This window comes from Loxodonta africana, chromosome 2, assembly GCF_030014295.1.
Source record: "Loxodonta africana isolate mLoxAfr1 chromosome 2, mLoxAfr1.hap2, whole genome shotgun sequence".
Taxonomy (NCBI): domain Eukaryota; kingdom Metazoa; phylum Chordata; class Mammalia; order Proboscidea; family Elephantidae; genus Loxodonta; species Loxodonta africana.
In genome coordinates this window covers 210,399,588-210,416,893 of record NC_087343.1, presented here as the reverse complement: position 1 = coordinate 210,416,893, position 17,306 = coordinate 210,399,588, and the positions used below count along the sequence as shown (strand labels likewise).

At 49.8% G+C, this 17,306-nt stretch overlaps 1 protein-coding gene across 1 annotated transcript in view; it reads right to left on the bottom strand.

Annotated features, from left to right (window-relative positions):
• Window positions 1–15,303, bottom strand: part of SLC47A2 (solute carrier family 47 member 2) — a 38,123-nt gene extending 22,820 nt beyond the window's left edge. Inside the window, exons 1-13 of the mRNA XM_064279356.1 lie at window positions 15,181–15,303; window positions 14,087–14,188; window positions 13,675–13,743; window positions 12,101–12,249; window positions 10,914–10,956; window positions 7,824–7,868; window positions 7,360–7,457; window positions 6,682–6,779; window positions 5,635–5,748; window positions 4,672–4,739; window positions 3,567–3,675; window positions 2,596–2,671; window positions 1,829–1,898 (exon numbers count right to left, since the gene is read on the bottom strand). Of these exons, the coding sequence (XP_064135426.1) occupies window positions 1,829–1,898; window positions 2,596–2,671; window positions 3,567–3,675; window positions 4,672–4,739; window positions 5,635–5,748; window positions 6,682–6,779; window positions 7,360–7,457; window positions 7,824–7,868; window positions 10,914–10,956; window positions 12,101–12,249; window positions 13,675–13,743; window positions 14,087–14,188; window positions 15,181–15,303 (1,164 nt within the window). The remainder of the gene's footprint in view (window positions 1–1,828; window positions 1,899–2,595; window positions 2,672–3,566; window positions 3,676–4,671; window positions 4,740–5,634; window positions 5,749–6,681; window positions 6,780–7,359; window positions 7,458–7,823; window positions 7,869–10,913; window positions 10,957–12,100; window positions 12,250–13,674; window positions 13,744–14,086; window positions 14,189–15,180) is intronic.
• Window positions 15,304–17,306: the final 2,003 nt, after the last annotated feature.

Genomic DNA, 17,306 nt, shown 5'->3' with positions numbered 1-17,306 from the left:
TTCTAATATTCCTTGACAAAAGTTATGAATATGATACCAACACAGCCCAGAGAAAGCTGATCTGCTGAGGCTAAGAACATGTGGCCCCACATTGCTTTCTGGATGTCCAGCTTGATTCAAAGGTAAATCATAGAATATTTAGAGAGCTGGATGGCGTTCCTAGAGTGCTTTGGAAAAATCCTTCATAAATAAAATTTATCTCAATGGGATATTTTTATATGAGTTGATAACAATTATTGTACATCCTGCCCCCCACACCCCTGCAAAGAGCTGGAGTGTAGTAGTTTTGAGTTGCTAATTAAGGGCACAAATCCCATATGGAGCTGTTGGATTTAAGGCATCCCTTGATATATTCAGAAACCCTCGTGGCCTAGTGGTTAAGTGCTACAGCTGCTATCCAAAGGGTCTCAAATTCGCCAGGCACTCCTTGGAAACTCCATGGGGCAGTTCTACTCTGTCATATAGGGCCACTATGAGTCGTAACTGACTCGATGGCACTGGGTTGGGTTTTCTTGATGTATTCTGTAAAATTCACGTAACTAAAGTAGGAGTCCTATGATTTCAAATTCTGCTTGTAAAGTTAGACATTAGTGTTGTGTGTTTTTATGTCATACTTTTAAAAAATTTGCATAAATTAAATTTGCATTAAATCAAAAGACATATTGCATTGGGTAAATCTGCTGTAAAAAATCTTTTTAAAGCGTTAAAGCGTAAAGATGTTACTTTGAGGACTAAGGTGGGCCTGACTCAAGCAATGATATTTTCAATCACCTCATATGCATGTGAGAACTGGACAGTTAATAAAGAAGACTGAAGAAGAATTGATGCTTTTGAATTATGGTGTTGAAGAATATTAAATATATCATGGACTGCCAGAGGAAAGAACAAAACTGTCTTGGAAAATGTACAGCCAGAATGCTCCTTAGAAGCCAGGATGGAGAGACTTTGTCTCACGTATTTTGAATATGTTATCGGGAGGGACCAGTCCGGACATAGTGCTTGGTAAAGCAGAGGGTCAGCAAAAAAAAAAAAAAAAGGAAGACCCTAAATGAGATGGATTGATACAGTGGCTACAACAATGGGCTCAAATGTAGCAATGATTGTGAGAACGGTACAGGACCGGGCAGTGTTTTTTTCTGTTTTACATAGGTTTGCTATGAGTCAGAACCTACACAAAGGCACCTAACGACACCAACTTTATTGGGAGTCCCTCAGTGGTGCAAACGGTTAACTCACTTAACTGCTAATTGAAAGGTTGGTGGTTTGAGTCCACCCAGAGGCACCTTGGAAAACAGGCCTGGAGATCTACTTCCAAAAATCAGCCATCGAAAACCCTACGGAGCACAGTTCTACTCTGACACACATGGGGGTGCCATGAGTCACAGTACTTGTATTTTAGTGATCAAATGAGCAGAAAATTTAGATCCCTTGGCATTCACTCATTCATTCTCAGAAACGTCCCTCTTTTCTGGTTGCTATTGAGCTCCTGACCAGTATGGGGCAGGGGTCAGCGCCCATGGTTTCAGCTTTTGAGGGATTAAGAAGGAAAAAGTTTGTGAGCTTACACATACAATTTTGCAGTTTTTTGCTAATCTTGATTCATTTTTTTTTTTTTTTTTTGGCTTGTTGGAATTCCAGAAGATGAAGGGAGCCATTGCTTTGAATAGAACCAATAACAGCAAATAATTTTGTCTACCCTGTAGTTAGCCCTTTACACGTTTTAACTCATTAATCCTCACAAAAACTCTCTGAGGTCTCAGGGAGGGTTCAGCAGGTGCACACAGACTCACGCACTTTGGGGCCAGGTTTGGATCAGAACGGTACTCACACAGATGGCTTCAAAGAGCTGAAAGATGATGTAAATTGGCAAGACCTGGTTCACAAGGGCAATGACTTCTCTGCAGAAGAAGTGGGAAAGAACACTCACTTGGAGCACTCAGAAAAGACTATCTTTAGATACACATTTGTGTCCCTTCTATTCTCCCCCAGGAGTCCTGTGTGGTACAAATGCTAGGTGCTAACCAAAAGGCTGGAAGTTCAGGTTCACCCAGAGATGCCTCAGAAAAAAGGCCTGACAATCTACTTCTGAAAAATCAGCCATTGAAAACCCTATGGAGCACAGGTCCACTCTGACACACGTGGGGTCGCCATGAGTTGGAATCAACTTGAAGGTAACTGGTTTTTATTCCCCCGCCCCCCCCCACCCCCCATATTTTTGCAATAGAGGTCATTCCCTCGTGCAAACATAACTGACACTTACAGGCCTGAGTTTTCTATATGTCTGAGCCACATATTAAACCCCAGAAGCCCCGCCTACACCCCCCACCCCCTGCACAATTTGCTACTGCCTTTAGATTAGCATCTCGTCTATGGGCAAGCAAACAGTAGAGGACAGGACTTGGGTGGACAAGCACAGGGTAGGTGGACCACCCAGGGCCCACAAGATGTTGGACTCCTCCCAGTGAGAGCAAAGATTGTGCTCTTCCCGTTTCCTGTAGACCCAGCACCCAGCCAGGCATGGAACAAGTCTCTGAGCACCAGCTGAGAACCACACCAAGATTTTCCAGGAGACAATGAAGAAAACTGATTACCTACTCGTCATTGGTAAAAATATGCCCCAGTTTATTTTTCAGGATGCTCAACAGGGTGCCCACAACCAGGGAACTGGCAACTGGAAGAGACAAAGGGAACAGCGGTGACAGCACCCAAACTGAGGACCCCAGCTTAGATCAGATAAATCAGTGCGAAGTTCCCAACCCTGTACCCTGAGGAGCTTTGGTTGCAGGGCCTAATGTATTAGTCATTCATACAGATGAAAACACATACTGTTTTGCCGTCACCTAGGAAGTCACCATGTAAAATGTGTTTTACTCCAGTGGTTCTCAAAGGGCAGTCTCTATACCAGTATCATCAGCATCACCTGGTAACTTGTTAGAAATGCAAGTTTTCAGATAAGTGTCCAACCTATTACATCAGACCTCTGCTGGCCCAGCAACCTGTGTTCACAAGCCCTCCAGGAGATTCCATGCAGGCTGACACTTGAGAACCACTGCTCTACACAGATGAGCTTGTCTGAATCTGTTAGTCTCAGGAGCAGAACGAATGGGTTGGGAAACACAGACATTCATTCTGTTGGGTGGGATGGGCAGATTCCAAGCTCATAGGCATGCTGGGAAGGTGGACTTACAGAAAGACGCTGGACAGTTGGAGGTTGAACCCTGGGGAGGAAGGGCCTTCCTGGTTTTGTGTACCATAAGTTGTGGAAGTTAAACTGAGAGGCTGTCCCCAGGTGAGTTTGAGAGTCCCAGCAGCAGGGAAGGAGTGGGGAGGGGACAAGACAAGTAAGAGAGACATGTTTGGAGCTGCCTTCTGGGGCCAAGAACCCTGGGAAAGTGGCAGCTATCAACTTCCCATCAGCAGGGCCTGCTCTGGGTTGGACGGCAGACACAGCAGGTTTGGAAGGTAAACCATTTGGCTCTTCTGGATCCCAACATGCCAGGCCCTCCTCTGATCAGGTCCTTGACTCACTCATGCCAGTGTCTCAGGAGGAGAGGGCTACCACCCACCTGTGCAGAGCACACCTGAGATGGCCGACCGCTTTGCTTGCACAGTGTCTAAAGCTCCCAGAGCTGTCCCCACTCGGACACAGACTGCGATGCTGAGCCCCATGGGAATCTAGATCAGAGATATGAAGGTGCTGTCAGTGGAGCCACTCTCCAGCCCCTGAGATGAAGTGGGATCCTGAGCCAGGAAAAGGCTGGGGGAGAGCAGCCCACCACCCTGGCCAGTAGGGAGAGAGCAAAGCAGGCTGGATAAGAGGAGAGGGCATTCATCGTTGCAGATGGCAGGCAGTGAGGTCTGAGGTGGGGAGGTGGTGTGGGGGTCTCCTAAGTGAGCCACAGAATCATTCCCTCACCAATGCCACCCCACCCACTCCATCAGAGACTTCACAGGAGTGCTGGCCTTGCAACTGAAATCAATGTGTTGCCAGAAAGGCACAAGGAAATGAATTTTAAAGCGGTGAATGTGGTCTTACGTAGACCAGAAAAGCTCGGCGTAAGAAGAAGAAAAAAAAAAAATTTAGTGGAAACAATTTGTAAAAATCAGAATCACCTGATAAACTAGCTTTGTAAACATAAATTTCTGTGAATTTTTTTGCTTAAATGGGGATCCCAGGCTCGGTGCCCTCAGGAGCCCTCAGATGCTGAGCGTCTGTGGGGAGGAGAGTGGCATGGGACTGAGGGAGATTGCTGTCTCTCAGCTCCAGCTGACTGGGTGTGCAGAATGCAGGCCTTTCCCTAAATGGAATGTCCTGTACTTTTAAGAAAAGCCAAACACCCAGATTATAATGTGAAATCTCCCAATTTGTGAATGATGTTAACAAATTTTAAAAATTCTACAGTCATCTGAACTGAATATTACACTTGTGTGTGCCACCTGTGTGCAAGCTCAGCCTTGGCCAAGCAGGTCTGGGACCTGATGCTACAGGACATGGGAGGGATCCCTCACCCTGAGGCACCTCACATTCCCAGGAGAGGCTGCAGAGGGGTCCCTCAGGAGACATGGTGCCCTGTGTGGTGACAGATGACCCCCCCGGGCACCCCCAAGGATCAGTGGGTGTTGGGCCCTAGGCGGAAAGTGTGGGAAGGCACCTGCAGAGAAGCCTCTCACCATGTATGTCACCGTGGCCACCTCGTAGATGACCGCCTGGGCAGAAAGGTCCAGCACGCTGAGCAGGCCTGTTGGGGGGTGGAGGAGAGCACAGTGCAGAGTGGGGAGTGGGAAGGGATCCAGCGCTCAGGTCAGTCAAATGCCACCTACTGGCCTAGCCAGTGGGGAGGAGTCCGGAGACTGGGAGACACTATGACTCTCTGCTCTGCGGACAAAGGGACCAATGATCCTGAAGAGCAGATTTGCAGCCAGAATTTTCCTACTTGGCCTTCTGCTTGCTGGGAAACCCTGGCCCAGTTGTTTTGCAGAATGTCCTGCAGGTTGCACCTCTCAGGAACAGAGGGGATGAGGGAGGGTCTGTCTTTAATGGGGGATGGACCAAGGTCAGGAGACCCAAGTTCGGGCCCTAGCCCTACCGTCCTTTTCTGGGTGACTGTGGACAATTTCTCTTATTTGTGGGACTCCACATTTTTCTCATCTGTAAATAGTGCCAGGGATTGGCCTAGGTTTCTTGGGGCTGTTCCAGGCCACGCTTTCTGCATTTCAGGATGTTTCAACTCTGTGCCGACTGCCATGAGAAACACATGGGAAGTGCCAGGTGAGAGCCCTGCACTTGCCAAGCCCTTGAATGACTAACCCTCCCACCCAAGTCATTCCCTCCCTAACTTCTTCATTTGACTGACTCAGCCTGCTCTCACAGAGACCCACACAGTGCCAAGCCTGGTGCTGGGCAATTCTGGGGACACAGAGATGGAAGGTAAAAGGCACAGGTCTGCCTTCGGGGGGCTCCCAGCCTGGCAGGGAGAGATAGGTGAGCAACAGACTCAGCTGCACCAGCTGGGCTGTGCTGGGACCCACCCATGGACTCAGAGTGAGACCTGTGAACTCCCTGTCTAGGCCAGAGGCTTCTGGGTTGGGCAAGCTGCCCACACGTGGTGCCCCACCCTGCCCTCTTGCACGTACCCATGAGGAAGCTCCCGATCTCATAGGCCCACCACTCGATGCACATCATGAGCATGCTGGGGATGGCCAGAGAGAAGAAGGAGCCCCAGTCCTGCAGGCACTGGCTGGACCAGCCTAGGAGCAGAAACCTGAGAGCTGAGCAGCAGCCACCCACAGACTGGGTGCCTGCCGCCACTGGGAGCGCAGGCCCAAGGCATGTGTCACCCCACACGGGGGTGGGAGGGGGGATGGGAGTCAGCTGACCTGGGAGCGGGCATTGGGGCCAGAGGAGAAGGATGCAGGCACAGGATAGCAGCCATCTGGCCACAGCAGAGCCAGATAAAGGGGTGGCTCAGGACCAGGAGGGGTCATGGGTGTAGGTCCCCATCCTGCCCCTTGACATCATGGACTTCAGACAATACCCTACCCTTTTATCTGAAAACCTTGAGTCCGCAGTCTCCACCTTGCCTCCCCTAAAGGGTTGTTGGAGGGTAACCTGAGGTTAAGGGTGACGAAGAGACTCTCACAGTAGCCAGGGCTGTGTAAGATAGGAGAGGGGTGCAGGAGTCCCTGCCCCCAGCCAGGCTCTGGGTCTTGGAGGAACCCACATTCGACAGTCAGCTCTCAGGAGGCAGACAAGTGCAGTGCTCAGACCCCGAGACCTGAATCCGACAGGTGTGGGCTCAAGTCCACGCCCTACCACTTAGGACCTCTGACATACTAGACAAATTACTCAACCTCTCCCTGTCTCAGTTTCCTCAAGGTAAGATGGGGAGGTTTAAACAAGGGAAGGAATGCCAGGCACTCAGCATGCTGCTGACACTTAGGGCTTCTGCCTGCGTTACTAGTGTGACCAACACTATGGGATGCTCACTGACCAGGTTTGACTGGCCAACACAGTAGAACCTGGTCCGCAGCAGAGCTGTGGGTGCTGAAGGGGCAGAACAAAGGAGAAGGAAGGAGCCCTAAAGGGAAATGGAGGCAGGCCAGGGACAGGGCCTGCGGCCTCTACCTGGTGAGTGCCCACCCTCTACTCCAGGGTTTCTGAGGGGGGCTCTTCGCACGCACCTGCCCATGTCTCCAGGTGCAGCTTCTTGAGCACGATGTAGAAGAAGAGGAAGATGGTCTGCATGTACTGGGAGATGGTGTTGGCATAAGCAGAGCCCCTGGAAAGGAGGGAAGACAGGCTGTGGCTGATAGCCAAATGGCCCCTTGCGCTCTCCTGGAGCCCTCACTGCTCTTTCTGTGGGGTGGAGGTGGCTTTCCTGCTGACAGCCAGCATGGGGCAGCAAGGGGACACAGCCATGGCCTGGCCAGCACCCCCATCCCTGGAGTTGATCCTGTCCAGTAGCCAGGGGGTCTCTGGGCACTGCAATGCCACACAGGCAGCAAATACTACCATGTCCTTGGGGCCACCCAGCCAGCCCCTACTTGTCCCCATCTCCTGGTGGGCTGGATCTGGGGGATAGTGGAGTGTCCCTGCCCCATCTCATCGATGGGGAGTGATCCTCCTCCCACCTGACTGGGCCCACAGCAGAAGTGCCATGGGGCACCTGAGGACCATCAGGCCCCCTCCCCGTGGCCCCCTCACTTAAGGACAGCACAGCAGCCTTGCACAAGTTCTTGCCTTGAGCAAGTCTGTGGTGGTAATTGTCTTCTGCCTGCACGAGGGTTCTCAGTGGGCAGTGCTCCCTGACCACACCCTTCAGCTCACCAGCCCCCGTGCCCATGGCAGGAGCTGCTCACCTGACCCCCAAGTTCAGCACAGAAACCAGGGCGTAGTTGGCCAAGCCGTTGACACAGTTCCCCACAATGCCACTGAGGACTTCAGGCCAGATGATCCCCTGAAATAAAGATTATCCACTAGCCTAAGGCCACAAGTAACCTCTGTTCCTTAAATGCAAGGACTTCCTTGCTCCCTCAGTCTTACCCACCCCTCAGGTGGGTAAGACTGAGGGAGTGTGAACAAGCCCAAACATGTCAGCTGTGTAGCAGTTTGGGGGCATGCTGCTTCTTGGTGGTCAGGACACAGGATGGCAGATAAGAAGTGACCCGGGCCTTCTCCTCTGACTCCCTGGTTCATAGATGGTAGAGAGGGAAAGCACAGAGATATCTGTCCTGTCCCATTCAGTTGGAATCGGGGTATTCCTGAGCTGCCCGGGAAGTGTGCTGTGGTGGGAGGGAGCCTCCCTCCAGCCAGCGACCTGTACCTGATTTTGCAAATATTTTGCCAGCAGACAGTAGAGAAAAATTGCCTGTATGAAAAAGAAACAACAAATCAACAAACAACAACTCAGACTAGCGTTAACAGACATTTCCTTCTGGGACATAGATATCTGAGTTCCCTCAGGTCTCCTGCTCTGCTGTGGTGGGAGAAAGCAGGCAGAGTATGGGGCTCTAAGAAAACAAATTTGAGGTCTGGTCACGCTTGGGCAACAGGCAAAAGGCTGCTTCTGGCTGCCAAGCGGAGCTTCCCTCAGTGAGCCGGCGCCTGTCTCAGCTTTGGAGGACAACAAGGAGGGAGCGAAGGCTGGGCTTGTTCAGAGAAAGGCCCAGCAAAGCCTGAATCCACAGGCCATGCTGGGGACATGCTGCCTCTTGCTAGTCAGGATATGGGACCGAAGATTAGAAATAACCCAGAAGAAAGGCCTGCAGATCTGCTTCTGAAAAATCAACTATTTGAAAACCTTGTGGAACACAGTTCTATACTTGTTGCTGGGTGGAAACCCCAGGTTTTGCTTGGATCAACTCGTCACAGTCAACAAACAAGAGGCTGAGGTGGGAGATTAGAAAGGTGCCTTTATCTTCTTGGGGGAGGAAAGGAACAGTCGGGCTGCCCCCAAGACTGCTGGCAGGCAGCTTGGGGAGGCAGGCTTTTATAGAGAGCAGACAAGAAAATATAAATTTATAATCAATATTCGGGATCAACCTTCGAGCAAGTGCCTAGAGCTTGGGGATGACTAATTTCACTAGACAAGCGCTTGACCCTCCGGGATGGAGGAAGAGGTCAATTTTCCTTGGTTAGCACGTTAAGTCTCCACTCAGAGGCAGGTGCTTATGTGTATTTTGCACTTTGTGAACTAATGGTCACTTAAAGTGCCAAGATGGCCTGGAAAACTTGCCAAAACACTGCACAAACGTTTTATAGACAGTCATTTTGGTGTCAGATTCTCTGACTCTGTGTCACATGGTGCTGTCCGCACCCCCGCACCACCCTAGTGATGTCACTGAACCATAATGATATCTTCAGAGGACGTTTCCCCCGATCCAGCTCCAATGACCTTATTTGGTAAGATACCATCATCTTGATCTGAAGAGCCAAAGTATGCCTTATAGGGAAACCAGCCCTTCAGGTGGTTTCCATAAGATATGGAAGAAATCTGTAGCTGGGTGGGCCTCAAAGAGGTCAGGCCCTGGCCTTTCAGACGGGTAGGTATGGCTGGGGTACACCTGGGCATGCTTTAGGGGCACCCTGTGTTCACCCTGACCCAGTCTCTTCCCGGTTCCTGCCTTAAGAACTTTGCCCCTGGTGCCATGGAGGCAAAAGGGCTGCTGCTATTACAGAGATGGGAAGATGAACTTGGGCCATCTGTGATCAGCACTGCCAAACATTAATGAGTATGATTACATGACAACAAACCAAATAATGCAGTATTGCATTCCAGAATAGTCATACAAATCACTGGGTCAGTGTAGAAAGCCCAGACACTGACCGGAATATATGCTGTGCTTATTGATTTAGCACTTAATAAATTAAGGCAGAAGGAAGAGAATATTCAATCATTGGTGCTAGAAAAAATTTAAGTTAGGTGTATTAAAGTCTTAGATGTAAAAATAGAAACCATGGCAGAGTTCAAAGAAAATATAGGCAAATCCCTATATAATCTTGCAACGGGATAATTCTTTCTAAGCTCATCTAAGACAGACTTCATGAAACAGAGGCCTTGTGGATCCAATTACACACAGGATAAAATTCTTTAAGTCAAAAATATCAAGAAATAAAAGGCAAATGACAAACTGAAAAATATTTGTAACATAAATGACAAAGGGTTAAAATATTATTTAATATGAATTGTAATAATTAGAAGATTAAATAATCAAAAATAAGCAGAGCAAATGGACATTCAGAAAAGAAAACCAACCAACCAATAAATAGATGCAAAAATGTTCGACTTCATAAGCAATAAAAGCATGTTAAAAATAATTTATTTCCAACTGGTTAAAAAAAAGTATGATCCCCTGCATTGATTTTGGGAAAGTGGAGCTCTCGCACACTGCCAGTGGGAGTAAAAATTGGTACAACTGGGCAATACGTATCAAAAGCCGTGGACCAAACAACCCACTTCCAATAACGCATCTTAAGGAGATCTTTATGAATGTCCACAAAGATTTTTCAACAAGGTTTATCACAATCTTGTTTATAATAGTGCTATTGAAAACAACTTAAATATCTGCAAATAGGGATTGGCTAAAGAATTACGGCACAACTATATGGCACTGTTGTTAGTTGCCACCCGGCCCAACCACAACATCTGATGCAATACTACATAGCCTTTAAAATAGATATTGCAGGAGGCTATTTAATCATATCACGAGACTAATGACATATTTTATGTGGGAATAAGTAGGTCAGAATACAATATACACATACTGACTCTATTTCAAACTATTTGTATATATGTGTGTGTTTGAACATACACACCCATGAATAGAAGTAGTTGCCATATGTTCTCTCTGAGTGGTAGGACTATTAAAAACAAAAAACAAACCAACAAAAAAACCCATTGCCATCAAGTCGATTCTAACTCATGGCGACCTCATGCGTTACAGCATAGAACTGCTCCATAGGGTTTTCTTGGCTGTAATCTTTACGGAAGCAGCCAGGCCTTTCTCCCATGGAGCTCCTGGGTGGGTTTGAACCAAAAACCTTTCGGTAGTCAGCCAAGCACAAAGTATTTGCACCATCCAGGGACTTTGGTAGGATTATAGGTGATTTGAAAATTTTCATTCCCATGCTTTCCAAATTTTCTCCAATAAACAATTTTCTAATCAGAAGAACATGCTATGTTATTATTATTTTTTTTAAGTCCAATTTGCAACAACTGGAATCATAGATTGGAATCCTAACTCCTATTCTCCTACTTCTGCCGTTCTCCTGGCCCTGTAGGGGGTTACCGTGGGCTGAGATGTGCCTTCTGAGTGGGAAGGGTGGAAAGGCAGGAAGCCAGAATTTAGACGAGGATAATTCCAGGCTCCTCCTCGTTCAGCGGAATAAAAAGCCCAGGGACAGAGGTACTTACTGGAAGTGCTGGGATGAAAATCATCACGTAGTCCTGAGTTAACCTGCAAGAGAAGGAGAAGCACGGAGCTGATCAGCTACGGCCCAGGGAAGGCAGGGCCTTCTCCACTCTGACCTCTGACGGGGGGTTGGGCTGCCGTCCAAGGGACATCCCCGGATACCAGGGTGCGAGAAGAGGATTTATCAGGCTCTGCAGAACTCGGCTAAAGCGTCTGAAACCTCAGCAGTCAGGGATCGCTGCTACCAGGTGCTAGAAGGTGCCAGGAGCCAGAGCCCAGTGCACTGAGGCCTCGTGAGTAAGCAACTTAACGTTTCGTAACATGTCGTTTGTAGAGGGAAAAAAAATATATATGTATATGTGTGTGTGTATATACATACACATACACATACACATACACATACACATACACATACACATACACATATACATATACATCTATCTTATCAAGAAATAACCAAGAAAAGTGTACCTAATACAAAATGAACAAGGCATCCCAATGAAAGGGCGTTTCTACATTTACTAACACATAGATACGCTTTGCCGTCGAGTCGATCCTGACTCACAGCGACCCTATAGGACAGAGTAGAACTGCCCCATAGAGTTTCCAAGGAGTGCCTGGTGGATTCGAACCGCCACCTTTTTGGTTAGCAGCTGTAGCTCTTAACCACTATGGCACCAGGGTTTCCCATTTAATAATAAATGTATGCGTAAATCATCAGAAATTGGCTCTGTCCTCTTTCTCCTTTTGGAATATGAGGTAGCGCACGCTTCATCAAAAAAAAAAAAGAAAGAAAGCATTTATGAAGCATATACTATGTGGAAGGAGTCCTGGTGGCGTCAGCAGTTTGAATCCACCAGCCGCTCTTTGGAAACTTTATGGAACAGTTCTACTCTGTCCTATAGGGTCGCTATGAGTCCGAATTAACCCCACAGCAACGGGGTTTTTTTTGGTACTAGGCGGCAGGACACAAATGCAAACGCCAGGCTGTTTCTCGCCTTTGGTCGCTTGTCTGCCCCCTGCTGGTCACAACTGGAGACGCGTACCTTAGCATCCCTGAAGACACTGCACTTGGAAGCTGTTGTGGCCAAGAGAAGCAAGGGCCTGGGAGATGGGCTTCCTCTGGGTTTCCCGCCCCAGGTTTCCCTGGACCTCCCAGAGTCCCGGCTTCCAGCAGGAGCGAGCGTACCTGGACACGGCCGGGTCCTGCCGGAGGAGCAGCAGGAGCTGCTCGGTGTTGAGGTAGAGCGCCCAGCAGGGGAAGCAGGAGAGGAGTAAAATAAGCGTACCCCTCTGCAGGATGACTCCCACGTGCTTCTTGTTCTGGCTGCCGAAGCTCTGCAAAACCAGGCAGGTCAGGCCAGGCCGCTGTTGCTCGCTCCCACCGCATCACCCCCTAGCCCTTCCCGGCCAGGGATCTTCAGCGAAAATCCTGGTTTTACCACATGCCGGGGTCGGGCGGGGGGCGTGAGGTGGGGTGAGGGAGGCTCCCAGGTGTGTGACAGCCTCGCGCATCATGTTGTTGCTGTTGTTGGTTGCCATCTAGTCGATTCGGACTCATGGCGACCCCACGTATACAGATTAAAACTCCTCCATAGGGTTTTCAAGGCTGTAACCTTTCAGAAGGAAGTGGAAAGGCCAGCCTTTCAAGGCGCCTCTGGGTGGGTTCCAACCACCGCCAACCTTTAGGCTAGTAGTCAACTTTTTCTCCTGTGCCACTGAGGCTCCTTTCCCTAAGTGCACCTCCAATCACAGCCCAGAGGCTCACCCGCTCATAGAATTATAACAAGAGCTATTTACACCTTCCACGCAGGAGGCTCAGGCTCCATTCCGTCCAATGCACCTCCTGCCCAGCCACCTCCCATCTGTCAGCGGAGGCTTTTGTGTTGCTGTGATGCTGAAGAGGTTTCAGCAGAGCTTTCAGACTAGGACTAGGATAAAAGCCTGGCAGTCTACTTCTGAAAATCGGTCATTGAAAACTGTGTGCACTACAATGGTCTGATCCACAGTGGATCATGGGGATGGCCCAGGACTGACAGCATTTCATTTCCTTGTGTATGGAGTCACCTTGGGTTAGGGGTGACCTAATGGCAGCAAACAACAGCAATAGCTCCGTGCCTTCCATTGTACATCCATTGCCTCCACTGTTCTTCAGAAGTGCCTAATGAGGATGATAGTATTCATCCCACTTTGTAGCTAAGGTCAGGGAAGCTCAGCAACAACCGATGAGCCGAGACAGGGGTCAGGTCCCTGGAGCGCTTCACTGGAGGCTTTGCGGCCCACTGCAGCCTGGGCAAGCCTCCTCTGGGACACGAGGGGGAAAGTCCCATCTTGCGTCCTCAGTATCTGACACAATGCTGCAATAGGCAGCTTAATGGGCTGTGTTTGGGGGGCAAGGGGTTAGCGGGCAGGGTGAAGAAGTGAGTGAAACACGTTAAGGTTGCAACTGTTTTTTCTTTTTGGTGACTTCCACTGTGGGAACAAGCCAGCGAACTGTTTCTATGCCTTTCTCCTCCATGACTCCTCTCACCAGTCTGCTGGTCTCCCAGAGGGTCAAGCTAACACCTGGTCTCTGTCCCTAAGGGCTCACAGTCCCTGGAGATGGGGTAGCTGACCCCAGCACCTGTCTGTAGGACTAAGGCTCAAGGTCCAGGGGTGGGCAGAGAAACCTTCAGCGGGCCCTCCTCCCGCTGTTCCTGCTAGCCTTGAGGGGTTTGCTCTTGCCTTGCCCAGCCAGGTGCCCGCCTCCAGGAGGCTCCCTACCTGGGACATCAAGGTGTCACATGCCGAGGCCAAGCCAAATCCCACGGAAACACCGCAGACATTGACAAACTGGAGCCGCTCACAGGAGAAAACACAAGGGCTTGTCAGGTGTGCATTTAGGAGAAGACCCTGTATCTGAGACTAGGCCAGTCCACTTGGGCCTCAGGGGAGACTGTCCCAGAAGGGGCAATGGGGCCTGAGACAGCTCTGAATGCAACTGAACAAGGGCCTTCCTTTTGGTCCTGGCTGTGTCCTAACATGCTCTACCGTGTGATCTTGGACAAAACTCTTCCCACCTCTGGCCCTTGGGCCCATTGTGGAGTGCAGTGGTCAGACCAGATGGTCTGAGTCACACTGCCTGACCCGCCCCACCACCCACAGCAGGGCTTCCTGGGAGCTGGTGGGTACTCACGGCCACCGCGAGCGTCACGGATGCCAGTTCCACCTTGCCCAAGTGCCCACAGAACACCGTGCTCACCACGTAGATCAGGAAGGTCAGCATCTGGAACAGGAACTGGGGGCAGTCCCGGGGTCAGATGTGCCACTGGCCCCACATGTAGGCTCCTGCCTGTGTCATTCTTGCCACCTGAGGGAGACCCCAACCCTTCACCCTGCTCGGTCCTGCTTCTCCGCCCAGCAAAGACCCCAGGCATCCTCAGTCCTCACAGCCCAGCAAACCTCTCAAGGCTAGTGGGCAAGAATCACCCCTGCCTGTGCTGAGGGGTCTCTCCTGTGGAACACTACCACCCCCTGGGCAAACATCTCTGTACAGAGCCGGATCCAGGAAGACAACAGTGCGGTCCAGGCTTGCCAGGAGCCAGGGCTGGAAGTGGGGAAACCTCGGTCCTGCTGCCCTCCTGCCACCAGCAGCAGTGGTGTGATCTTAGGTCTTCCCCTCACCCCTGGGCTTGCGTTTCCTCCCTTAAAACTGTGGTAACATCTGGAGAGCACTTGGCACAGTGTCTGGCACACAGGAAGCTTCTACAAATATCCAATACTGCTCTTGCTGTTATGATTATAATAAAGTGGGAGAACTTGATCAGATCATATTAATAAACAGTGAAATAAAATACACCAAAAAACCATGGTTATTTCCAGGAGGTTAAATAAGAGGATGGGTTATTTTCTTTCTAACTTTCTTTCTAGGATGGGCAGGAGGCTCCTTCTCCCCTGTCTGAGAGTTCCACAGGCCCTGGGTATCAGTGAGCCCCATTTGCCCTCTCGGGATTTTTCATCTGAGCCTTTCGAAGGGTTTCCGGACCCTTCTGAGTGGGGCTGCCTGTGCTGAGCACACCTGGCCCCCTACTACCCAGGCACTGTCCTTGGCCTTGAGGGGCCATCCCGCTGTCACCAGCTCAGGGCAGGGCCTTGGTGCAGGTGGGGTGCCAGCATCGGTAGTTTCTGGGGAAAGGCACGAGCAGCCCCTGGCACACCCCCTTGTCCTGCCTAGGCAGCAGCCGCCCTCCTGTCCCCTACCCTGCTTGCTCCCCAACCCCACCTACTCACCAGAGGTCCAGAAAGGACAAAGAGCTTTCGTGCCTCAGCCCCAAAGCCCACAGGGAACAGCCTGCGGAGGGCAGGGCGGCAGCACCCATGGGCCGGGGGCCCTGTTTCCTGGAGGCTGTCCATCCCAAGCCAGGCCTGGCTACCCTGTGGGCCAGAGTGTTCTCCCAGTCAGCTTTGTACAGCCAGCCAAGCCATCCCTGACTGCCACCCCATGTCACCTTACAGCCTGGCTAATGAGTAAGGAGTTGGAGGAGGGGGGTAGGTGGTGAGGAGGAGGAGCAGCCCCAGCCTGCAGCCTCAGCCATGGCAACCTGTGCGATGTGCCCTCCCTCCTGGGGGCAATTTTCAGCACCACTGCCTGGCCTGCTGGCCCCAGCCATGGAGTGAGCCTGCCCTAGGGGGCACAGGACAGAGTCACCCAGTCCAGTGCCTGCCTGTGACTCTGTCTGCTCACCCAGAGGGGTCAGCAGGAAGCCCTGAGAAATAGGGGCTTGCGCTTGTTTCCCATAGCCATGAGGATGTGTGCTGGGGCACGAGGGGAGGAAGAGCTGGGACAGGCTGAGACCGATCCCCACAGGACTGTGCCCCAGCCTCCTAGCGCCATAATGACTCCCATTTACAGATGAAGGACTGAAGCCTCAGAGAGGCAGGTGGCTTGCTGGTGTCACGGAGCAGGCAGAACTGGGGTTCCATGCTCCTGCCCCTGCTCCTGCCCTGTGAGGGAGCGAGGTAGGAGTAGGCTTGCTGGTGATAGCATGTCCTCTGGCAGTTTCCTGCTGAGTGGGCCTGGGGTTGGGGACAGGAGCTGGGCTATCTGGGATGACTCCCATTGCCCTCACACATCCCCCCGCCCCTTCTGGTAGATAACTGAGGACTAGGCAGGACTCGGCTCAGGAAAGCAGCCCCTCCTCTCCTCAACTTTGCCCACTGAAGCTGTCCTTTGGTGTCCCAGTAGGCTCCCCTCTTGCTCAGGTTGCCGTCTCTCCCTTGCTTGTGACCCACTGACAGCAAATGTAGGAGATTTTAACTGCTGCCCCTCTTTGGCCCAGTCTGGATCAGGCCTCAGGGTGTGTGCTCAGCCCAGGGAAGGAGGGGTGAGAAAGAAGGGCTGTAAGGAGCAGCAGGCAGGACCAGCTCCGGTTCTCTTGTGCGCCTAGCAGGGCTGGATTAAGACATGTGAGGGTCTTAAGACATGTCCCCTCCTCTGCTTACTCACACATTCAGAAGGGACATGTGAATTATACATATACGTGTGTGTGTGTGTGTGTGTGCGTGCGTGCATGTCTTAGCTATTCATGATGTAATTTCTATTTAAATTCGACTATGAGCTGGGTTATAGAATTTTTATGGGATGCAGGGTACTAAAAGTTTTACTGTATACCACATTTTCTACAAAAAGAATATTGCACATATTCTACAATAAAGAGAATGAGTCAGTGAACTTAATCATTTCAACAATCAATGTAAAATTCTGTTGATCTCCCTACAATAAAAAATTGACTTTCAGCAAGTCTGCTTTAAATGGATCATACTTCAATTCTGATGCTTACTTGGTAATAAATGCTATAATTAGAATGAACAAATGGAAGGATGTCACAGAAGACAATTTAATGATCAGAAAACAAATATTACAACAAATTACTAATATTTTATTTTTAATATAATTAAAAATATATTAATTCACCTTCAACATCTTATAATTAATAGCACTTCTTTCTACTCTTTGCTCTTACAAATTCTTCAATGATTTCATCACAATTAAGGTGCCAAACAAAATCTGCTTCCATACGTAATAAAGATAATGAACTGAGTCTTTCTTGAATCATTGTTGTACACTGAGGGTTACTGAGCCTCTTAAGGGACAAAAACGAGCTTTCTGTTGTGCAGTTTGTGATCATTAAAGTTAGGAATATGCAAAAAGCAATTTCAACATTGAGAAATACCCATTGTATTTTATCTTCTATTATGGATCATGCATGCCTGCAGGAGTAAAATTTGTCTTTCCTGAATCTGTAAACTTAGTTCTCATGTAAGAATGAAATTGTTGCACTTCTTTGTAGAGCTTTGTATTTAAGTCATGGGATAAGCGAGCACTAATTTACTGGATGACTTCATGTGTTCTTCTT